This window comes from Pristis pectinata, chromosome 2 (genome assembly GCF_009764475.1).
Source record: "Pristis pectinata isolate sPriPec2 chromosome 2, sPriPec2.1.pri, whole genome shotgun sequence".
In the NCBI taxonomy this organism is placed as follows: Eukaryota; Metazoa; Chordata; class Chondrichthyes; order Rhinopristiformes; family Pristidae; genus Pristis; species Pristis pectinata.
Window position 1 is genome coordinate 17,180,813 of NC_067406.1, and position 25,494 is coordinate 17,206,306.

The 25,494-nt window shown below is 43.6% G+C and overlaps 1 protein-coding gene across 1 annotated transcript in view; it reads left to right on the plus strand.

The window, feature by feature from the left end:
• The window catches only part of LOC127579552 (alpha-1A adrenergic receptor-like), a 45,664-nt gene extending 20,633 nt beyond the window's left edge, over positions 1–25,031 (plus strand). The window contains exon 2 of the mRNA XM_052032416.1: positions 19,582–25,031. Coding sequence (XP_051888376.1) covers positions 19,582–20,195 — 614 coding nt within the window. The 3' untranslated portion in view covers positions 20,196–25,031. The remainder of the gene's footprint in view (positions 1–19,581) is intronic.
• Positions 25,032–25,494: the final 463 nt, after the last annotated feature.

The following is a 25,494-nucleotide window of genomic DNA, read 5'->3' on the forward strand; positions in this document are numbered from 1 at the left end:
GCTCTGCAAAGTGATTATTCAGCTTGTGTGTGGTTCTCCAATGTAGAGGAGACCATGTTATGAACAATGAATGCAGCACACTTGATTGGAAGAAGTGCGAGTAAATCACTGCTTCACCTGGAAAGACTGGGTCCCTGGATGGTGGGAAGGGAAGAGATGAAAGGACCGAAGTTGCATCTCCTGCAGTTGCATGGGAAAGTGCCATAAAGCAGGAAGTGGTTGCTGTGGACAGAAGACCAGACCAGGGAGTTGTGAAGGAAGCAATCCCTTCAAAATGCTGAAATTGGTAAATTAGTTTATTATTGTCACATGTACCGAGGTACAGTGAAAAACCATGCCATCCATACAGATCATGTCATCACATCAGTACATTGAAGTAGCACAAGGGAAAAACAATTATAGAATGCAGAATAAAGTGTTACAGTTACCGACAAAGTGCAGCGCGGGCTAACAAGAAGGTGCAAGGCCATAACGAGGTAGATCGTGAGGTCAAGAGTCCACCTTATCATACTAGGGAACCATTCAATAGTCTTATAACAGCGAGATAGAAGCTGTCCTTGAGCCTGGTGGTACGTGCTCTCAGGCTTTTGTATCTTCTGCCCGATGGGAGGGGGGGAGAAGAGAGAATATCCAGGGTGGGTGGGGTCTTTGATTGTGTTGGCTGCTTTACTGTGATAGTGAGAAGTGAAGACAGAGCCCATGTGAAGAAGTGTAGTCAAGATAGTTGTGGGAGACTTTGGGTTTGTAATGCAGGTTTGTGGCTAGTCTGTTCCCTGAAATGGAGACTTGAAAGATTTAGAAAGGAAGGGAGGAGTCAGAAATGGGCCATGTGAAGGTGAGAGCAGGGCAGAAGTTAGCAGCAAAAATTCATGTCATTCTTGAGTTCGTATGAGTGCAGGAAGCAGCACCAAGTCATGTATGTACAGGAGAAGTGGGACTGAAACTTTGATCTGGAGCAAATGAAAGAGAAGTTGTTCAATGCGAGGACAAGTTCAGCCAGCTGATGTATGTGTTGGTGGAGGGGAACTGGTTGGGCCTCTTTTCAAGTAAGAGGCAGAGGGCCTTCAGACCCTCTTGATACAGTATGAGAATGAGTTTTCTCTCTTGCCCAGTTCTGACAAAGGTCTCAGACCTGAAAAGTTAATTCTGTTTCTCTTTTTGCAGATACTGGCTGACCTGTTGAGTGTTTCTAGCATTTTCTGTTTTTATTTCAGGTTTTCAGGACTTGCAGTTTTATTAATTTTCATGAACTTCTGTCTGTCTGGTTTCTTTGTCCAACATAAAAAAAAACCCAGAGTATTATTTTCAAAGAGGCAAGAATTCTCCTGGGTATCCCAGCCAGTTCCCCCGCTTCAATAAAGATCCCTAAAAATAGAAAAGTTGATTTGGCCATTATCTGCCTGTGGAGGCTTCCTATAACTCAACTGACTACTGCATTTCCCACATTATCCAAGTGAACTTGCTTCCAAAGTAGTTCATTGACTACAAAGTGCTTTGAGAGGATATGTTATGTGCTGTAGAATTGCAAGGCTCCCTTTCATGAATCAGCTTACAATGGTTACTTAACCCCATTCTCCTGGGTGAATGCTTGGCTGAACAAATGGTAAATCAACCACCGAAATAAAATTTGAACACTATTCATCTATATGTGCTGTATCCCACAAAGTGATTACAAGCCAAGAACTTAGACAAGACTTCAGCCAGCATTGCAAATTGCAATCATGTCTGGGCTATCCACTTTTGTTACTCCTTTCACAATAAATCAATGTCAATGATATGGTTGCTGCTCACCCAGTAACAATATCTGGTTGATTGCTATACATTCCACTTGTGAACTATAAGAGAAGACAAAAATGCTGACAGACAGAATTTCAGTCTGAGAGCTGGGGATGTGTGTGGAACATATCACAGAGGTAATCTGGCTTTAAAGTTCTCATCCTTGTTTTCAAATCCTTCTATGCTGTAGGCTCTCCTAATCTCTGCTATTGCCTCCAGATCTAAAAACCTCTGAGTTTCTGCATTCCTCCAATTTAATTTTGAAATTTGAAAACAAAGAACGTTTCTTTTATCGATAAAAATAGCATTTCTGTGAATTATTATTTTCTTCATCATTTTAACCTGGACCATTGGTTTGTGAGATCCAAGCCCAGTCTATATTGAACAATGGACGAAGGTGCCAGAACAGCCCTGAAGAGTGTGGTGAGAGAACCTACACCATTGAAAACACTGCCCGATCTCATCTTCATCCTTCTGCTGTAGCAGATACAACTCTCCTTGACATTATTGGCAGGAGTGTCCAGCACAATCTCCTTATGGAGTCAAGGCCGACTTCCAGATGGAGGATGCCCATGATTGTGCTGTATGACACTACCATAGCTCTAAATGGGATGGATTCAGAAAACAACTCACAGGGCTCAGGAGTCCCTGTGCTGCATTAGAGATGGAGAATTATACTTAAGAATAATCTGTAAGCTCATTACAAGGAAAAAATCCCCACTCTAACATTGAAATGACAACATTCAGACAAGGACCGACAATTGTAAAGAAATTCATGCCACACAGGTATCAAGCACTAATCATCTCCAACAAGAAAGAGTGTAGCCTGTGTTCTTTGACATTCAATGGCCTTACCATACCACATGGTGTCTTGACATTAAAGGAATCACCTTTGACCAAGAACTTAACTGGACCACCTAAACTACAACAGCAGGTGAGGGGTTGGGTATTGTGCAGCGAGTAACACTCATGATGCCTCAAAGTCGTCTCTCTGTCTACAAGGCAAAAGGCAGGAGCATAATGGAATACTCTGCACTTACATTGATGAGCATGGCTCCAAAATCACTTATGGAAGCTCAACACCTTTCGGGATAAAGCAACTTGCATAATTGGCACCCCATTCATCACCACCTCTTAAATCTCTCTAATTATTGATGATAATAAATAATATGACAAAGGTAACATCCTTAAGAAGAGAACTTCTAAATGGAATTTCTCCCTATCCCTGAGACAGCAGTATTTCACTCTAATAGAATGGCCTGCAGTTTACTTCCCGGACTCAGATGATAGCATTTCCTTGTCTCACGTATCAGGAGACAATGGGCCAGGTCTCACTGATGGATGGTTGCAGTCCCAAAGGGAACACATCACACCTCAGAAAATCTCAGACTTCCTTACGTGCCTGGCCAAACATGGAAGTCCATGACTTGCTAAAGATCAGGTAGCAGCAAGCCTGCTCTGTCACTGGAACTATTGACCCCAGCGATGGGGAGGCGACCAGCCGAAGAGGGGCTCTGAGTGCACTTCACATTCACCCCTCACCAGGGAAGGACTGGCAGAGTCATTTGAATGGGAGTCACTAACACTGGGAAATAAGGCAAGTGTAGGTGGGTACTTTACGCGTTTAGTTTAATAATTCTTAATTGTTTGTCAGTTATTTCCACTTATTATTTCAATGTAATACTTTTTTATATTTAAATTTTTTGAAATCTGTTTTTGATAGCTTTCAAACATGTCTGCCTGTCAGAAATGCTTTAACAGTGTTGGAAACTGTTTTCACCCTTTGACAGTGGATAAAGGCCGTCAAGTGTCCCAGATTCAGTGCGTCAGGGTATGCTGCCTTTGGCCTACTCACTGTTTGGGTCCCTTACAGCCTCACAAGTCCCCTGTCAGGGGTGAAGGTTGGATTACTCAGGCACCCTACATTTGTACATGGCACCTAGCGTGGACTGCAGTGGCAAGTCCAAGCAATGTTTCAGGTCCAGCACAATTCAGCCCATGTTGTCCTAAGCTGAGTTTGATTACCCTTTATGCATCAGAACCTCCTCAGAGGATCTCCTGAGTAGCCATCACAATCCTGGTGGAAGTTTGTTTACAACCATTCCCATATCTGGGTGTCCGCCAACCTGCTGCTAAATCTACAACAGCCAATCAGGTGGAAGTTCCTGATGATAAATTTGGATCTTAAGAATTTGAGTGAGACATGTAAAATCATTGAATGCTACAGGAGCCCTTTGTGCCTGAGCTGGCTCTCTGAATAGATTATCAACTAGACTCATCCCCAGGTCTTTCACACATACCAGTAACTGTTTTTCCATTTCAAGTATTTATCCAAAACCCCTTCTGAAAGACACTGTTGAGTCAGCTTCAGCCAACTTCTCAGATCATGCATTCTAGATCACAAGCCTCTGTGTGAAATAACATTTACTTATGTTGCTTTTGTTTCTTTTGACCATTGCTGCAAACTGGTTATTTGTCCTTCCAACTCCATCAAAAGCTCTCAGAGCTTCAGAACTATTAAATCTCCCATTAACCTTCTCCACAGAGAGGAAAGCCAGCCCAGCTTCTGTAGTCTGTCCACATAACTGAACATGCTCACATAAGGGAAACGTCCAAGAAAACAGAAGGTGCTGGAAACACTCAGCAGGTCAGATAGCATTTGTAGAAGGAGAAACAGAAATTGAGGACCTTATTCAGTTCCTTTGTCTGGTCTTCAATCTTTTCACAGATGCTGCCTGAACTGCTGAGCGTTTCTAGCATTTTCAATTTTTATTTTAGATTTCCAGCATCTGCAGTGTTTTGAACTTCAAACATGCAGGGAAAGGTCAACTGGTCCAAGGCATTGGAGTAATTTGGAAGCAAGATGAGATTTTAAATCAAGGTGTTGTTGGACAAAGAGCAGTGTAAGTCAGCAATCAAAGCAGTGCTGGGTGCCTTTTAAGGAAGGAAATCTGTGGCCTTCACTTGTTCTGGTCTCTGGTTGCACTCCACAATGGTTGGCTCTCTAGGTAGCCTACCAGGCACTGCTTTCTCTAAACATTAAATGTTGGCCTTGCCAGTGATGTCCACATCTTGAGATTTTTCATTAAATATGCCTAATGTGGAACAGTTCCAAGTGAGCTTAATGCAAGTTCAAAGTCGCATTCAAAAGAGAGCTTGATAAGTATCTGAAATAAATGAATTTACAGGGCTCTGGAGAGAGGATGGGGGAGTGGGGCTAGACGGATTGCTCTAATGTTGAGCCAATATGGACTCAACAGGCCAAATGGCTGTCTTCCATTTTGTAAGCATTCTGTGATAAAGGATAGACAACAAGTGCACATAAACATGCCACATTCTTTAATTGGAAGAGGTGAACTCAGACCAAAAAAGCAAAGAAATGATGGTGAACAAAAACAGTGAACATCAAATAGTATTTTGCAACATGAAACCTTGACCTGTTTGTTTTTGCTATCAAGTCCCATTTATTTTTTTCTGTACTTGGAAGTCCTCAGACTTTGTTTTCTTCTCGGGTATCCCCCAGGAAGCTTGAGGTCTGAACACCAAATTTTGCAGGGTTGCAAGAGATTCCCTTCTCTAAACACTCCTGGCATACACGTATCCCAATATAGGCACACCTCAGGAAAGTGGGAAGGAAAGAGAGTTGATTGTTGCGGAGAAGGGTGGGGGTTGGTGGTGTGGAGGTGGTTTGGCCTGAAGCCTACTCACTATAGTGGGAGTTCCAATGTCATGACTTCTCCTCAGAAATATTGCAGAATGTTTTACAATAAATCTCTTTGTAGCTGGCAGTGGATTGGTTAGGCTAATAGATCCTATAACTTGTATGTGATGTATATCCAACATGAGATATATATGTATTTGGAAAAGCATGAAGTTGTTAGGGGCAGTCAGCATGGCAAGGTTCACAGATTTGATCGACATCTTTTGGGGAAGTGACGGAGATGATTGACAAGGGTAGGGCAAGTGAATGTTGTCGACATGGAATTTTGTAAAGCACTTGACAAGTTCCTTCATGATAGGCCAGTCCAAAAGATTAAGTCACATGGGATCCATGGGGAATCGGTAAGTTGGATCCAAAATTGGCTTGAGAAGACAGAAGGTAGTGGTGGAGGGGGGTTCCTCTGATGGAGGTTAGTGACCAATGATGTTCCACAAGGATCAGTGCTGGGACCTTTGATGTTTGTGATACATATAAATGATCTGGATGAAAATATAGGTGGTCTGATTAATAAGTTTGCAGGTGACACAAAAATTGGTGGAGTTCTGGACAGTGAGGAAGGTTGTCAAAGGATCGACCAGTGAGAAATGTGGGCAGAGAAATGGCAAGTGGAGTTTAATCCAGACAAGTGTGATGTGTGGGATTTAGCGAGGCTAATTGCAAGGGGAAAGTATACAGTAAATGGCAGGACCCTTGGTTCCATTGATGTACAAAGGGATCTTGGGATGCAACTCCATAGCTCCCTGAAAGCAGCAACATGGGTGGAAGGGTGGTAAAGAAAGCATAAGGCTTACTACTCTTCATCGGTTGGGACATTGAGTGTAAAAGTCAGAAAGTCATGCCGCAGCTGTATAAAATTTCGGTCTGGCCGCTTTGGAGTTTTGTACACAATTCTGGTTGCCACGTTATGAGAACGATATGGAGGCTCTGAAGTGGGTGCAGAAGAGGTTTACCAGAACATTGCCTGGATTGAAATATATTAGTTTTAAGCAGAGGTTGGACAGACTTGGATTGCTTCCTCTGGAAAGTTGGAAGCTGAGGGATAACTTCATAGAAGTATATCGTCGGGTAGATAGAGTTTTTAACCAGGGTGGAAATTTCAAATACTAGAAGGCATGGGTTTAAGATGAGAGGGGGAATATTTAAAGGAGGTTTGCAAGGCAGGATTTTTACACAAGGAGTGGTAGATAGCTGGAACAGGCTGCCAGAGGAGGTTGAAGAGGCTGATAGAAAGCAATGTTTAAGAGGCATTTAGATAGATACGTGAATAGGGAGGAAATAGTAGGATAGAGACCATGAGCAGGCAGATGGAATTAGTTAGATTAGCATCGTGGTTGGCACAGACATGGTGGGCCAAAGGGCTGGTTCCTGTGCAATTCTATGTTCTGTGTTATCTCTTCACACTATTTTGAGTGTATGTCCATGAGAACAAGGAAATAGGCATACACCTTTTGATAAAAGTCAATATAGATTCTTTAGAGTGGTCAAGTCAGCCATTTCTCTGGCCATAATCACACAATCATTGAGTCATACAACAGGGAAATAGGCCCTTCGGCCCAACATGTCCATGCCGACTATGTTGCCCAGCAAGCTAGTCCTGACTGCCCGCATTTGGCCCATAGCCCTCTAAACCTCTCCTATCTATTTACCTATCTAGATAGCTTTTAAATTGCTAATGTTCCCACTTCAACCACTATTTCTGGCAGCTCATTCCAAATACACACCACCCTTTGCGTGAAGAAGCTGCCCCTGATGTCCCTTTTAAATCTCTCGACTCTGATCTTAAACCTTTGCCCTCTTGTTTTTAGCACCTCCACCCTGGGAAAAAGACTTTCACCCTGTCTATGCCCCTCATGATCTTGTCAGGTGACTCCTCAATTTTCTGTGTTCCAAGGAATAAAATCCTAGTCTACGCAACCTCTCCTTGTAACTCAGACTTCCAAGTCCAGGCAACGTCCTGATAAGTCTTGTCACTATCACTGAACTGCTTGACATGTGTGTGCTCCACAGAATGAAAGAATCTGCAGCTGTATCAATCTGTATCTTTGCTGGCTTTCCGTCAATCAGGACTGTGACCTTAATGTCTCTTGCTCTCACCTATGGTTGCTTGCAACAGAGATACTACACAAGCTAAGGTCCATGTCATCTGCAGAGGTTGGAATATTGTGCAACTTCCTTTTTTGGTGACTTTTTGGGAGAACGTTGTTCTGTCCCTGCTGATGTTGCATTCTATATTTCCAAATTCCCTTTCAATATAGAAGGAAGCCATTTAGCCCATTGTGTCTATGCCAGCTCAATCCCATTCCTCACTAAGTTTCCCTGTAAGCTATCCTCCCTATATTCCCATCAACTCCCCCCAGATTCTACCACATACCTATATACTGGGGACAATTGATAATTAACCTACCCGTGCATCTTTGGATTGTGCAAGGAAACAGAAGCGCCCAGAGGAAAGCTAGGCAGTCACAGAGGAAATGTGCAAGTTCCCCACAGACTGCACTAAAGGCCTGAATTGAACCTGGATCACCGGTGCTGAGAGACACCAACTCTCTGAACTGCACTATTGTGCCGCCCGGTGATTACACTTTTGCCTGTTGTTATGGGTTACATTTCACAAGCTCCTGCTATGTGACCTTTCTTCTGACATGAGTAGCACATGGACTCTTTAAACAGTTGCATGAGCAACTTCTGGCAGTACACCCATTAAAAGTGACTTGTGCTGTCCTGTTTACTGAACTAAAGTTTAAGCACAGAGGACGACTAATCAGTAAGTAAGAGAACATAGTTTTCTTCATCCAACTTTTCCTGTAGATTACCAATGAATGAGTAAATACAGAAAACTTGCTGTCAATTATATCATCTCTTGAGGTGGACCTTGAACACTGCTGCAATAAATATTATTCAAGCAGCAGGAAGCACCTACGTATGGTGCTTACGTCAGTATACGTATATGCACAAGTGACGATTTTGTTCCTCGGAGCAAATGAGGCTGATGGATAACCTGATGGAAGTATATAAAGTTATAAGAGGCATAGCGAAACACACAAAAGCTGGAGGAACTTAACGGGTCTGGCAGCATCTATGAAGGGAAATGGACAGTCAACGTTTTGTGTGTTGCTCCAGATTCCAGCATCTTCAGTCTCTTGTGTCCCTATATGAGGCAGAAACTGGATAGATGGTCAGAATCTCTTTCCCATGGTGGGAGGGGCGGCGGTATCAGAAACAAGAGGGCATATGTTTAAGGTGAGAGGAAGAAGTTTTAAAGGGGATTTGAGGAGAAAGCTTTTTTACACAGAGAGTGATTGAAATCTGGAACTCGCTGGCAGAGGAGGTGGTGGAGTCAGATAAATCACTACATTTAAGAGACATTTAGACAAGCACTTAAATAGGCAAAGTATAGAAGAATACAGACCTAGTGTGGGCAAGTTGGACTAATGTAGACAGGGAAAAGGTCAGCATGGATGTGGTGGGCCGAAGGGCCTGTTTCTGTGCTGTACAACTCTATGACTCTGACTCTACGATGTCACTACATCCTCTGATCACATGACTTACATCTCTATATTGCTTCAAGCACAGTAGGTTCCATTACCGACCCCCGACCTGGATGTGTTGACAGCTCATTGACAGTAGTTAAAATGTCTGAGCGGTTAAAAGCCCTGAAATAGACGCTGCCTGTAAAAAGCTGATGTCAGCTTCAGGATTCATTTGAAAATTCTGACATGGGTTTTAACCTTCATTATGTCAATTGAATCAAAAACATCAGTGTAGCCAATTTTTGAAGAGAAACCAACTAAATAACTGTGGTCAGTTGACAAGTTCTTAATGAATGTGCATTGCCCTCTGTTGTCACTTGAGGTCAAATGGTGGATATTCACAACTGCAGTGAATAAAAGATCAGTCCAAATTAAAAAGCTTTTTAGCGTAATTCATACCAATTACCTGTAAACTTACCATTCACTGTGATTGTCTAATTAACGCAACTAATTCATTTTGCAGTAATACTAATTTCTTACAAAGCTTAATTTCTTCTAACTGCACATTAGCTAACAGAAAACAAAAATTAATAAAACTACAGAAGCTGGAAATTTGAAATTAAAGCAGAAAGTGCTGGAAGCACTCAGCAGGTCAGGCAGCATCTGTGAAAAGGGAAACAGAGTTAACGTTTCAGGTCAAAGACCCTTTGTCAGAATTAACACTAGCTAACGGATAATGCTTTTGAACTGTAATTTAGTTGTTTTTTTTAATTTTATTTACAGGGTTGTAACAGGCCTTTCCAACCCAACAAGTCCATGCTGCCCATTTTAAACCCAAATTAATCTACCCATACGTCATTAATACGTATATTTTAACCCATCAAATACTTCTCTTTTCTGGATTTTTATTTCCAACCCATAACTGGGCACGAGGAGATAGTTGGAAGGAGGAAGGAAGTGTATAAAAAAGGCGCACTGACCTTCTTGGTGTGTGGAACAGGTTTGGTGAACCTGGCCTATTCCTGCCCTGTACGTTGACCTACAAAAGCACAGCAGAGCTTTAGATAAATGAAAATCAAAAAATCTGGGGTCCTGCCGCAGCATCACAAAGCAAAAGATTGACCATTTCTCTTTCCACAGATGTTGCCTGACCTGATGAATGTCTCCTGCATTTTCTGGTTTTTTTTAGATAAGTGAGTTTGTGCGTACGCTGCCAGAGGAATTGAGCACCTTATGAAAATAAAGCATCTACTACTGGAAAATCTAACAGATAAAATAATGGTATTGGTATTGGTTTATTATTGTCACTTGTACCAAGGTACAGTGAAAAACTTGTCTTGCATACCGATTGTACAGGTCAATTCATTACACAATGCAGTTACATTGAGTTAGTACAGAGTACAGGTAAGAACAATAACAGTACAGAGTAAAGTGTCACAGCTACAGAGAAAGTGCATTGCAGGTAGACTATAAGGTGCAAGGTCACAACAAGGTAGATTGTGAGGTCAAGAGTCCATCTCATCGTATAAGAGGGCAAAAAGGAAAGAAGAACAAAAAATGAGCTGCTGGAGGAACTCAGCAGATCAGGCAGAATCTACAGAGGAAATGGACAGTCAATGTTTTGGTTCGAGACTCTTCATCTGGACTGGACTGCAGACCTGAAACATTGACGTCTATTTTCTTTAGTTGCTGCCTGACCATCTGAGTTCCTCCAGCAGCTCAGTTTTTGTTCCACATTCCAGCATCTGCAGTCTTTTGTGTCTCCAAGGAAAGAAGAAGCCTGTTTACCAAGTGTATGTCCCAGACCCAGAGTTTTGCTTTTTGATAGCATTTATCGGGAATTGAAAAAATATTTTGGATGGAGATATTGGGGGGGGAATCAAGATCAAGGGATATCAGTTTAGTGCAGGAAGGTGGCACTGAGGTAGATGATTAGTCATGATCCTTTTGAGTGGCAGAGCAGGCATGAGGGACCAAATACCCTCCTCCTGTTTCTTTTTCTTATGTTCAGTGGTGTAGTTCCAACCATCTTCCACCTGTTTCCTGACTGGTGTAAATAAAGCCTAGAGCAGGAGCAGAGATGGGAAGAAACAAAACAGGGGACTAATGGGGATGATTCACAGCAGAAACTCTTAACAAGTGTTGACTGAATTGTTTACACCATATGGAACGTTAAACCCAAGTCCAGCTCGTTGTATCTCTCATTGTAAACCATTAGATGAATAAAGCAAATAATCCATTACATATTGCTGAGAATCTGACGTGTGCGGGAGGTCAGCAAGAGGTTGGGTTGCTCCAATCACACAGTTGCCTATATTTCACAATGCACAATGCCCGAAAGTCTGAGGTGGTTCTCAGAATCAGAATCAGAATCTGGTTTATTATCACTGACTTATATGACGTGAAATTTGTTGTTTTGCAGCAGCAGTACAGTGCAAAGGCGTAAAAGTACTATAAATTACAAAAATAAATAAAATAGTGTTAAAAAAAGGAATAATGAGGTATTGTTCAATGGGTTCATGGATCGTTCAGAAATCTGATGGTGGAGGGGAAGAAGCTGTTTCTGAAGCATTGAGTGTGGGTCTTCAGGCTCCTGTACCTCCTCCCTGATGGTAGTAATAAGAAGAAGGCATGTCCCGGATGGTGAGGGTCCTTAATGATGGATGCCGCATTCATGAGGTACTGCTTCTTGAAGGTGTCCTTGGTGGTGGGGAGGGTTGTGCCCGTGATGGAGCTAGCTGAGTCTACAACCCTCTGCAGCCTTTTGCAATCCTGTACACTGGAGCCTCCATGCCAGGTGGTGATGCAACCAGTCAGCATGCTCTCCATCGTTCCGCTATAAAAATTTGTAAGAGTCTTTAGTGATATACTGAATCTCCTCAAACTCCTAACGAATCAGAATCGCTGGTGTGCCTTCTTCATGATTGTATCTATGTGTTGGGCCCAGGATAGATTCTCTGAGATGTTGACACCCAGGAACTTGAAGCTGCTCACCCTTTCCACCGCTGACCCCTCAATGAGGACTGGTGTGTGTTCTCCCAACTTCCCCCTCCTGAAGTCCACAATCAGTTCCTTGGTCTTACTGATGTTGAGTGTGAGGTTCTCATCTGCACAGCCTCAACACCTGGTTGCTAATTTGTAAGATCACAGAATGTATGCATTGAGATACAAGGAAGTAGGTTAGTTCCAAGACAGCACTCTTAACTAGTTATATGTTGAATCTCTAAACTTCTGGTGCAAACTGACTATTCGGTGAAGCTGTTATACTGTTTGTGAAGCAGACATACCACATGACTCTGATGTCTGATAGGACCATAATTCATACAAATGCAGGAACACAGAAAGCAGCATGCCCTATACTTAAATGCACATCACATAACTAGGAACAGGTGGTTCTATTTGTGCTAACTGGACCTGGTTAGGTATAAAAAAACTTTCCTATGCAGGAAATAATTGAACTGAAATCTTAATCTGAAGAAATAGCAACATAAAACAAAGAAAGGCAAACTGGAGTCCTTTCTCTTTCTCTGATACTCGGGTGGAAATAGAGGCACAGCTGGTGTAACTGCTGCCTCACTACTTCAGTGTCCTGGGTTCAATCCTGACCTCAGGGACTGTCTGTGTGGAGTTTGCACATTCTCCCTGTGACCATGTGGGTTTCCCCTGGGCTATCGGGTTTTCTCCCACATTCCAAAGATGTGTGGGTTGGTCTCTGTAAATTGCCCCTTGTATAGGTGGCTGGTGGAATTGACAGGAATGTGGGAAGAATGGGTTACAGGGAAAATTGATGGGGGACTGGGATTGCTCTGAGCCAACCTAGACTCGATGGCTGAATGACCTCATCCTATCTCATAAGATGAACATGAGGGGAAGAGGATGCAGTGGGAATCACTGGAAGGGGGTGCAGTGGCTGTGGATTTTTGAATGTGTATCTGCCTCTACACCTCTGCAGTTAGTGTAGCAAAAAAACATTTGTTTGTTAAATAATACCAACTGGTTTCTTCTTGAAGAAAAAAAGAAATCTGCATTTATTTTTCTCCTTTCAAAACATAATGCTCCAAAACACTTTACAACTTCACAATTTTGCAATGTAGGCAATTGCTATTAATTAGACAAACCTGACAGCAGCAGTCTACAGCCAGTCAATGAATGATCAAATACAGCATAATTTTTTTATGACAGCAGAGGGAGGAATGTTGGCAAAGACAACAGGCATGTTACTAGATTATTGAATAACACAATGGTCTTTTATGTCTGACTGAGTAAGATTCCACTTTATCCAAAATGACCTCTCTTAAAATGCTGCACTCTCACAGCATTGAACCATGGTGTCACCCTTGGATATGCAGATGGCTAACAGGTGCTGCAGTATCAGCCTTCTTTTGCAATCCCTCCTATAGTTCATCTCCTTCTGTTGGGCAGAAGATACAAAAGCTTGAAAAAATTGCAGCACCAGGCTCAAAGACAGCTTCTATCCCACTGTTATAAGACTTTTGAATGGACCTCTTGCACAATAAAGATGAACTCTTGATCTCTTAATCTACCTCGTCATGGCCCTTGCACCTTAATTGTCTGCCTGCACTGCACTTTCTCTGCAACTGTAGCACTATATTCTGCATTCTGTTATTGCTTTTCCCTTTCCACTGCCTCGATGTACTGATGTTTGGAATGATCTGTCTGCATGGGATGCAAAACAAAGCTTTTTACTGTACTTCAGTCTATGTGACAATAATGAACCAATTACCAATTAACTTCAGGAGGTGAGTACAACAGCCAGTCAATAACATTCAGTACTAGTGGCCAATGATGAATTTCTGCTGCAGATGTTGATCCCAGTAGTTTGTGTAACTGCTGCTCTGAAACATTGCACAGCCTCACTTTGCATCATGTGTCCATTCTGTGAGTACTTGCTCACCAGCAAGTGTTACATCCTCCCTATGCATGGAGCAGAATTTTAAATACAAATGTCACAGAAAGAAAGTCAGCAGGATCAGTTGACCTCTGTGCCAAGTGTCCACTGCACACACCAAGCAGATGAAGCTCAATTCTTAAACCGTCTAAGTTTAGGTTGTGGGATTCCAGTACTGAGCCCTGGTGGAAAATCCTGGAACATCCACTAACTAATACATATGAATTCCAGGTAGGAGGGTTGTCACTCCTGTGTTCAGTTTCCTTCTTGCTGCTTTTCCAGTTAACGGCCAACTGTAGGCCAAATGCTTACAATCTAGTGTGGAAGGCATAGAAACCGTAGAAGGCTACGGACACCCAAGGTATAGAAGACGATAGGCGTAATGCAGGTAAATGGGATTAGTAGAGATAGATACAATGGGCAGCATGGACATGGTGGACTGAAGAGCCTTTTCTGTGCTGTACAGCTCTATGAATCAAGTAAAAGGGAGGAAATCCAATCGTTTTAGTAGCTCATGACACCAGTCACAGCTTTGGAGCTCCAATACCATTCAATCTCCAAGGGTTTTCACTTTATTACAAAGTACTGAAAACAACAAGAGAGGTATCTGATTCTTGCTGCGTGCATTAGACACACAGAAACCATGAGCTTTATACAGTGGAGGTTTTCATCTTCATGGATCACACAAGCAAGTGCCCTGACCATGGTAATTTATTGCAACGTAACAGAACTGTGCCTCCCATAATAAGGGACAATAAGGTTAATTAATCCTTGGATAGACCATCAATTAATTCTTTAATTGAGAAACTAGTGAAGGTCCAAAGACCAAAGTACTGGCTAAAGCTGAAAAGAGAGGCAGAGTAGGTGGCATAATGAAGTGGTTGCAGTTACCTCATGCTAAACTGAGGTTTTAGATGTCAGTATCAAGTCAAATAGCATTCATTGTTGGAGCTCAGACTTCAGTTAACAGTTTGTTTACAGAATCGGCATTTTGAATCACTTCCCTGTGACAAAATGCAAATATTGTGAGTGTTCTCCAACTGAAGTAAATAATTAACTAGACTTATCATCAGAATAATAACTGCTGTTCTCACATTTGAAATAGTAATCCATCTTCTGACGTGAATATTCAACCCCCGCTCCGGAAAGAAATGGTGCAGAGCAGGAGTTAAAATCAAATGGCTCTGATACACCACAAAGCTGCCGGGACAGCCAACCTACTTTGCTGCTGTAAATATTTGATAATCATTTACCTCCCCTGTCCCACACTGCCATGTTAATATCAGTTGGTTAGGGAAGCCGGCTGAGTCATTGATGCATTAGGGTTTGACTACCTTTTGATAGCGCTGCCATATCCGTCAAGCCAATCTCTCCAGATGGAAGGACTGGAGACATAGAAGAAGCTGCAAATTTAAAGAAAATCTTTCTTAGTCGAGCAGAAACAAGAGTGGGCCACCTTGCCTGCCAGTCTCTGCTCCCCTCCGAGGTGTTTGAATGTTGGTGGTATTCCTCTATGCTGTTTGAGTTGTGTAAATTGGTAATTGGTTTATTATTGTCACATGTACCGACGTACAATGAAAATCTTTGTTTTGCATGCCATCCATACAGATCACTTCATCACATCAGTACATCAAGGTAATATAAGGGAAAAGCAATAACAGACTGTAGAATACAGTGTTACAGTTACAGAAAACGTACAGTGCAGATAGACAATAAGGTGAAAGGCCATAACGAGGTAGATTGTGAGGTCAGGAGTCCATCTTATTGTATAAGCAGACTGCTTCAATAGTCCCTTTGTATGATAGTCTTATAACAATAGTTTTAGCAGGATAGAAGCTGTCCTTGAGCCTGGTAGTAGGTGCTTTCATGCTTTTATATCTTCTGCCCGATGGGAGGGGGCAGAAGAGAGAATATCAGTGGTAGGAGGAGTCTTTTATTATGCTGGCTGCTTTACCGAGGCAGCTAGAAGGGTAGACAGAGTCCATGGAGGGGAGGCTGGTTTTCGTGATGTGCTGAGCTGTGTCCACAACTCTCTGAAGCTTCTTGTGGTCTTGGGCAGAGCAGTTGCAATACCAAGCCATGATGCACCCGGATAGGATGCTTTCTATGGTGCATCGATAAAAATTGGTGAGGGTCAATGGGGACATGCTGAATTTCTTTAGCCTCCTGAGGAAGCAGAGGCATTTTCTTGGCCATGGCATGTATATGATGGACCAGGACAGATTATTAGTAAATTTTACTCCTGGGAACTTAAAGTCTCAACCACTTCCACCTCAGTTTTGCCTGTCAGCAGGTGATCAACAATATTTTTATGCCCACTTTGTCTCCAAGATGCCTGATGGTCAACTCAGTCGAACCTCCCGACTATCGGTCAGGGTCCCCTTGAAGCAGAATCAGAATCAGAATCAGGTTTATTATCACTGACAAAGGTTGTGAAATTTGTGGTTTTGCAGCAGCAGTACAGTGCAAGACACAAAGACATAAAAAATTACCATAAGTTACAACAATAAATAGTGCAAAAGAGGAATAACGAGGTGGTGTTCGTGGGTTCATGGACCGTTCAGAAATCTGATGGTGGAGGGGAAGAAGCTGTTCTTAAAACATTGAGTGTGGGTCTTCAGGCTCCCGTACCTCCTCCCTGATGGTAGTAACGTGAAGAGGGCATGTCCGGGGTGGTGAGGGTCTTTAATGATGGAAGCCGCCTTCTTGAGGCACCGCCTCTTGAAGATGTCCTCAATGGTGGGGAGCGTTGTGCCCGTAATGGAGCTGGCTGAGCCTACAACCCTCTGCAGCCTCTTTTGATCCTGCACATTGAAGCCTCCATACCAGATGGTGATGCGATCAGTCAGAATGCTCTCCACTGTACATCTATAGAAATTTGCAAGAATCTTTGGTGACATACTGAATCTCCTCAAACTCCATTATAGCCGCTGGTGCACCTTCTTCATGATTGCATCAATGTGTTGGGCCCAGGATAGATCCTCTGAGATGTTGACACCCAGGAACCAGAAGCTGCTCACCCCTTCCACCGCTGACCCCTCAATGAAGACTGGTGTGTGTCCTCCCGACCTCCCCTTCCTGAAGTCCACAATAATTTCTTTGGTCTTGCTGACATTGAGAGTGAGGCTGTTGTTGTGACACCACTCAACCAGCCGATCTCTCTCACTCCTGTACACCGCCTCATCGCCATCTGAGATTCTGCCAACAGCAGCGGTGTCATCGGTGAATTTATAGATGGTGTTTGAGCTGTGCCTAGCCACACAGTCATGAGTGTAGAGAGAGTAGAGCTATGGGCGAAGCACGCATCCTTGTGGTGTGCCTGTGTTGATTGTCAGTGAGGAGGTGATGTTACTACCAATCTGCACTGACTGTGGTCTCCCGATAAGGAAGTCAAGGATCCAGTTGCAGAGGGAGGTACAGAGGCCCAGATTTTGAAGCTTGTTGATTAGTACTGAGGGGATGACAGTGTTGAATGTCAAGCTGTAGTCGATAAACAGCAGCCTGACGTATGTTTTGCTGTTGTCTAGGTGCTCCAAAGCCAAGTGGAGAGCCAGTGAGATTGCGTCCTGTTGTGGTGGTTGGCAAATTGCAGTGGGTCCAGGTCCTTGCTCAGGCAGGAGTTAATTCTAGCCATGACCAACCTCTCAAAGCACTTCATCACAGTAGATGTGAGTGCTACCGGGCGATAGTCGTTGAGGCAGCTCACCCTACTCTTTTTGGGCACTGGTATGATTGATGCCCTTTTGAATCAGGTGAGAATCTCTGACTGCAGCAAGGAGAGGTTGAAGATGTTCTTGAACACTCCAACCAGTTGGTCGGCACAAATTTTCAGTACCCTGCCAGATACACCGTCAGAGCCTAATGCCATGCAAGGATTCACTCTCTTGAAGGATGTTCTGATGTCAGCCTCCGAGATAGAGGTCACAGGGTCATCATATGCTGTGGGGATTTGCACAGGTGTAGTGTTATTCTCCCTTTCAAAGCGTGCATAAAAGGTGTTGACCTCATCAGGCAGTGAAGCATCCCTGCCATTTATGCTGTTAGGTTTGGCCTTATAGGAAGTAATGGCATGCAATCTCTGCCACAGCTGTCGTGTGTCTGATTGTGTCCCTAACTTCACACGGAATTTCCTTTTCATTCTCATGATGGCCTTCCGCAGGTCATACCTGGACTTCTTGTCGGGTTCTGGATAGCCAGTCGTGAACGCCACAGATTTAGCCCTCAGCAGACTGCGAATCTCCTGGTTCATCTGGGGCTTCTGGTTTGGGAGAACTCAGTCTTTTCTCGACGGCACACATTCAGCCACGCAGGTCTTGATGAAGTTGGTGGTGGCTGTGACACACAGGCCTTTTTCTTCAGTCAGACTCCCGGCCTATGTCAGCTGCTTCCTGTCTCAGGATTTATTTTAGGCCTAACACTTCGGCATTGCTTCTTATCAAATCTTAGGCTGTGGTCCAGTTTACCTGGGAAGTGTTTGCCCTGTGCAAACTATATTGAGACTTTTCTCAGTGCACAGAACAAGGATTACGTTTCCATTTATTTTTATTTCATGTGGAAAGTGCTATGAATAAAGCTTTGTTTTATTATCAAATAGTATTCAATCATTTTCCATCCTTTAGAGCAATTCCTGCTATTGAACCCAGTTGTGTGGATATCAAGAGGATGTTTCCACTTGTAAGGGTGTCCAACTCTAGGCTGGATAAGCTTATCAACATGTGATGGTTACCAATAAATCCAAGCAGAAACTTGTCAAGACAGCAGTGATATTATAGAACTCCCAGCCACAAAAAGCAGGATTTGCATTGTGTTGTACCTTTCTGGACTTCCTGGGCACTTCACAGACAATGAGGTACTTTCAAGGGGTAGGCACTGTTGTAATATGGAAAACTGCAGCCTTTTAAATCACAGCTAGCTCCCACAAACAGTAAGGTAATAATGAACAGATATCTTTAATTAGTGTTGATTGAACCATAAATAAAATATCTTTATTAGTCACATGTACATCAAAACACACAGTGAAATGCATCTTTTGTGTAGGGTGTTCTGGGGGCAGCCCGCAAGTGTCAGCACGCTTCTGACACCAACATAGCATGCCCACAACTTCCTAACCAATATGTTTTTGGAATGTGGGAGGAAACCTGAACACCCAGAGGAAACCCACGCAGATACAGGGAGAACAGACAAGCTCCTTACAGATAGTGGCCGAAACTGAACCCGGGTCACTGGCACTGTAATAGTGTTATGCTGACCACTACCAATCCAGGTCACAGGAGCAACTCTTCTGCTCCTCTTTGGAATCAGTCAGAGAAACAGAAATTTACAACACAGAAGGTCATTTGATCCATCATGACTGTGACAGCCAAAAAATGAAGCTAAAGTGCCTTGGGGTCTTTCACACCCACCTGAGGGCCTCAGTTTAACGTCTGACCTGAAACCTCCAAAAAAGCAGCCTCCCTTCTGTATTGCAATGGAGTACTGAAAAATGTTTAACCTGAAACAGATTTCTCTCCATAGATGCTGCCTGATCTAAGAGTATCCAGTATTTTCTGTTCTTATTTTAGATGAAGTGGGAGAAAGTTCATGATGAGGATAAACTCCAGCATGGACTAGCTGGGCTGCCAAGCCTTTCTCTGTGCTGTAACTTCCAAGAGATGTTGAGAAGCTCGCTCATGCTTTTGTCTTTCTTTCCTTTGAATATATTTCAGGCGCTTTCTTCCCGTCCATCAAGCCCTCCGACGTGGTTTTCAAGGTGATCTTCTGGCTGGGTTACTTCAACAGCTGCATAAACCCCATCATCTACCCCTGCTCCAGCAAGGAGTTCAAGCGAGCCTTCACCAGGCTGCTGAAGTGCCAGTGCCGCAGGAGGCGGCACCGTCCCTGGCGTGTGTACGGCCACCGAGACTGGCAAACCTCCACCAATAGCTCGGAGCGTGGCTTCAATGGAGACACGATGACCAGGTCCGCCATGAGCCAAGAGACATTGTCAATAAACAGCTCCTCCGCACTGAGCCGTGAGCAGTGGGGGAGCAGCGAGGGGGCCAGCGAAGGTGGAGTGGCTAACCGAGCCCTCAGCCGCCAGAGCTGGAGACTCTTCCCCTCCTTGTCCAAATCGCCCTTCCAACTCAGAGAGAAAATGAACAACCTCTCCAACAAAATCAGGATGGGACAGCATCAGCCCTGTGCATCAGCCGTCACTAAGGTCGAGGGCATTCCAGTGGAGTCCATCTCCATCGGAGTGTGCCACGAGCTCAAAGAGCAAGCCGCTTATCAAATATATGAGGTTACTGATTCCTTTGGACTGAAAGAGACGGATATTTAAGATGAAGCAGCAGGATTGTTGGAGAGAGATGCATGTTCTGTAAATGTGTTTGTTCAAGGATCGTTGTTGCTTTCGCCTTTCCAATTTTGACTTGAGAATGGATAAAGGGTTTAAAAAGTATACATGCTGGGAAGTTCCTCAGGTGCTGTCCTGATTGTGTTCCCTGTATCTTCCTTGAGACTCCTCTGGCTCATGCTTCCTTCCATGTTCCTTTAGAAAACACCCAATCTGTATCATCCACATTCCTCCAGGGAAGCCCAATCAGCTCCAACCATGATCCCCTGTGAATTTCCAAACATCATATCACATTCCTCTAAGGTCCCCTATTCATCCTAAATATTTTCTTCTAGGCATGTCCCAATCACCCCATCATGTTCCTCCACATATCCCCAATTGTCCCCCTTCTCTTGGCCCCCTGTCATCTCTAACCATGTTCCTCTGGGAATCCCCCATTGCTTCCTTTGATAGTCAAGAGTCTCCTTCCCAGAGTGGAAATGTCAAATACTAGAGGGCGCAGCTTTAAGGTGAGAGGAGGAAAGTTTAAAGGAGATTTGCAAAAGTGGTAGGAAAGTGCCTGGAACGGGCTGCCGGGGTAGTGGTGGACTCAGATATGACAGTAGAGTTTAGGATGTATGTACATGAAGGGAATGGAGGGATATGGACCATGTGCAGGCAGGTGGGATTAGTTTAATTTGACATCATGGTTGGCACAGACCTGGTAGGCCGAAGGGCCTGTTCCTGTGCTGTACTATGTTCTATATTCCACGTTCTATGTTCCATGCTTCTATTCATGTTCCCCTAGGCATGACTCAAACACCTACAGGGGTGCAGTGATTGTGAAAACCCTTGAATAACCTTATCTAATCAGACCCAACCATGTTCCTTGAGGTTAGTCATAATTTCTCTTTGTGGTCCTTGAGTGGTCTCCCTTTTTTCTGCCCCACATCTTGCCCTTTGAGGATTCCCCCCACAGTCTCCCCTCACACCATGCCCCTCAGAGATTCCACCCCAAATCACCCCATACTGTTCTCCTTGAGGTACCTCCCTGACAATAGTCACCCCCACCCTCACCATCATATTTCTCATTTGCTCCCCCTCTCCACACACCCCTGGTTTCTCTCCCCATGCTCCTGTAGTGTCTCCCACGCCATCCCTGGTCCTTGTGAAAGTTAAACCAAAAAGAACTAGCTCAGGTCCATGCAGCCCACTACGTTGTCAGTGCTGTTCCTCAGAGGTGACTAACTGGTTCGGGGAACTGGAAGTTCCTCCCACTGGGACAGTTGGCAAAAAATGAACCACTAGAGAAACTCAGTGGGTCAGGCAGCGTCTGTAGAGGGAAATGGACAGTTGATGTTTCCAGTCTGTTTTTTTGCTCCAGATTCCAGCATCTGCTGTATCTTAGTTTTCCAGTAACATACTGTGTTCCCAGAAGGAATTAATGCAGGTCATACAGAGTAGGGATTTATTCTGTTTCTGGCTGTGGCAGAAGAGCTAGTCACTGAGTACTGGATGTGGAATAAGACCCAGTCCCCAAACGCACCCATAACCCTCACCCTGAAAATCATCAAAGGAACTAAGAAATGATCTTGGATCATTCCTTATGGGAACCGAAAACCAGGCCTGGAGTGCCACAGGCAGACAACAGTAAAGAAATAACGACGGCTCTTTGGAATAAAGGTCCTTCAGGGTTTTTCACAGTGTCACATTTAAGCTGTTCCCATTGTCAATTGCAGGGGCATTTTCAAAGTCCTGTCGAACTTCCTGCTAGCTTTAACTAATGCCACTCGACTCAATAACAGGAACTCCATATGTATTTTCGCACTTTAATGGGTAACAGAGAATTGTAGATCTTTGAAAGTGTAGCAGGTGCCAGGGGCCGTCAGTCAATGCCCCCTGCCAACGTCTTAATCCCTTATAAAGTCCACTGGGTTAATTTCACATCTGAAGCTCCTTACAGTGGAGGAGCTTCGAGTCTTGTAGTGAGCCGTCAAAGCCTCGGGAACCTGCCGGGAGTACACCGTATTGATTCCTTTGATTACTTAAATCAGGAATAGTTTAGAATATTTGCCTGTGGGTGGAGCTGCAACAACACTTAAGCAGCTCCAGTGCTCTTGAGCTGATAAGCACACACTTCCTCCACCACTATTCTATCCACAACGTGGACTGCAGTACCTTCTTAGGGCTTCTTCAAAAGCATCTCCTAAATCCCTAATCCTCTGCATTCCTGACAATCCACAGCCAAGTTACATTCTGTCCTGATTCCTCAAAGGCAATTAGCAATGGCCATTAAAAGCAGGCCTTGCCAACGATACCCCCATCTGATGCTCATGGCTCACTAGATAACAACTCAGAAGGAAGCCGGATGACATTGCCCCTTAAGAGGATGAAAGGTCAAGTGTGCTTTCTCTAATGTGGCTTCAACAGAGGTCATCTGACAAAACTAGGACTGTGGCACTGTACAATCGGTGTGGCACAGTGGGACTCCACTGGCCTTTGGAGAGTTTTCCTTCTCTGTGTGCTTGGGCCTGAAGTGTGCAGCACAGACAATTCCCTTCTTGAATGGGCTCCTACTGAAGACCAAGTATCTGCTGGAACTTTACATCCACAGAGAGTAACAAGTGTGGACCTTATAAATGTACAAGTTCAGACCTGTCCATCTCATTCACCTCTCTGAAGGTTTATGAGATCGGCTTTTATTATAGTAAAGTCCAAGGTTATCTACAATCTCAAACTTGTTGTGATTCTTGTATGGTGTTTCTCAGTGGTATCCTTTCACCATAAAAGTACAGAGAATAAATTGGTTTACACAAGTGAATGGCTCTGGGTTGGAAGTTAATGTCTGTCTCTTCTTAATCTTCAGTACTTAATCTCAAACAGAAACTCTTCCTGAAATGAAATGAGGAAATTATAAGTATGGGAAATCGAAACGACTATTTAGCCCAGAGCTTAATATGGTTTTAATGAGGTATTAATGGCCAAACAATAGGGCCTGAAATTTCATTTTAGTCTGGGTGTTTCATCTGCACAGCTCACATAACGTGGAGGAGGAGTGAGGCCGATGGGGAGATGGGGCTGGAAAACAAGGGTGAATGCAGCCTTATCTGTTACCTATGTAGAGGGGTGATTGGGGAATTCCACTGTGGAAGAAGATTTATCTTACACACAATTTCAACCTTCCTCACCACTGTGGGGCATGTCTACAGTGGTTAGTCTTCAATACAAGCCCATAAAGGAAGGAATTGCCTGTGCTGCCCACACAGGTAAACGACAGGCCCAAGCACAAAGGGACAAAAGTCAGTAGTGTTCCACTGAGCTACAGAGATTGTACGCTGCCACAGTCCTAGTGTTGTCAGAGGACCTCAGTTTAGGCCACGTTAGGGAATGCACACTTGGCCTTTTAGCCATCTGGAAGGGGATAATGTTGCTAGGCTGCCCTCTGGGCTGTTATCCAGTGAGCCAAGCAGGCAAGCATCAGTTGGGTGTGTCATTGGCAAGGTCCACATTTATTGGCCACAATAATACAAACCCTCTGCTTCAGTCTCCCCAATCACTGGGAGTGCTCACTCTTGAGAAGACTGTCAAACAATAGTGGTGAAAGGGAACCCATTACCCATGTAAAAGTTCAGTGTTGCAGCAGGTAGAGCAGTTGCCTCACAGCTCCAGTGACCCAGGTTCAATCCCGACCTCCAGTGCTGTCTCTGCGGAGTTTGCATGTTCTCCCTGCAACTGTGTGTGTGTTTCCTCCATGAGCTACAGTTTCCTTCCACATACCAAGGACATGCTGGTTAATTGGCTGCTGTAAGTTACCCCTTATTGTAGGTGGGTAGAAGGACAGGGGAGGGTTGATGGGCAGGTGAGAGAGAACTAGCAAATGTTGAATGGACAAAATGTTCTCCACCTATGTCATAAAAATGAGAAATATTCTGTAAATATCATTTGTAGGAGACTATTTATCCATCAATCATTAATAGGCATAACTTAAAGAACACCTATAAATAATATTGGGAACACTCAGTGTTATAGAAACAGTTCCAACTGCTTGGGTAGTACCAGAACTACTCAAGAAAAGTTAAAAATGCATCTGCATTGCACAACTCCAGTCCAAACCTTCCTAGCTCTCCCATTAGCCATGATTGAAGAGGAGTGGTGGCACCAGCAAGTTTATAAAGCTCTGACCTTGCTTTCTAGTTGAAGGTACAGAGGAAGGGAACAATAGATGCAATGTGACAATGGGTAACGTTAGAAGTAACTCGGTTGCAGTACACCGCATAAGTTGGACATTGTTTTGGTGTGATTGTAAATGGGAATATTAGATTCACACAATTTTAAGCCAAAATAGGTATGAGGATTCACCTTATGAGGTGCTGGTGAATAAACTCTTCCCTCTAGTTCTATGGACTCAATAAAGCTGAATGTGATGTTTCACATTGTATTGTTTTAATGTTTACAAATAGGTATTTTGGGGCTTGAAGCATTATTGGGAAAAAGCAGAAAACTATGTGTTTAGTCATTATCCTGTTTCTGTGCTTGTCAAGTCTCCACAGCAGAGGTTCTGGGCAGTGGAGGTATAACTTCCTCTGGTCACGATATGTAGCATCATCATAAATGTTGGCCAAGATGCCTTCTCTGTAGTCTTCCTGCAGAAAGGAGGCAGTTCTGATTCCACCTGAATTGCTGAGGAAATTAATATAAACCCATTTGCAATGTAGACAGACAAATGTACCGTCTGTATACAAACTCCTTAAATTATATTGTTATTCCATGTCTGCTGTTTTTGTAAGTCACCTAACACCATATTTGATGTTAAATTATATTTTGGTTATTTTCCAAATGTCTTCAAAATAAACCACACAGTGATTAATTTGCATGATTTTCTCCTTTGGGGATGAGACAGTATTTTTATCTTCTACTAATGAAAGGGAATAAGTTGTTTAACAGGACTTGTGATGTTGAAATTGGATTAGGCCATGACGAACATGTAATGGGGAGTGTTGGGGGATTAATAGACGATTACAATTTTGTACCTGTAGTGCACATTATCCCCATCTGTCACGGTGTCTGAGCAACTCCTCAATTTCATGCTTTTCACTGATAGAATGAGGTCCAAGATATGTAAAAGCCCTCCCGCCAAATAGAAATGACAAAACATCAACTAATCAGTGTGGCTATAAAACAATTCTTTGCTGCCATTTTTCTTTGAGTGGGTAACCATGGTTCCAATTCCAGCCTCGATGCTCCAGGCATGCCTCCTTCTTGGTGCTCTGTGGTATGGCCTGTCCTACCTTGGCCAGAGCTACAC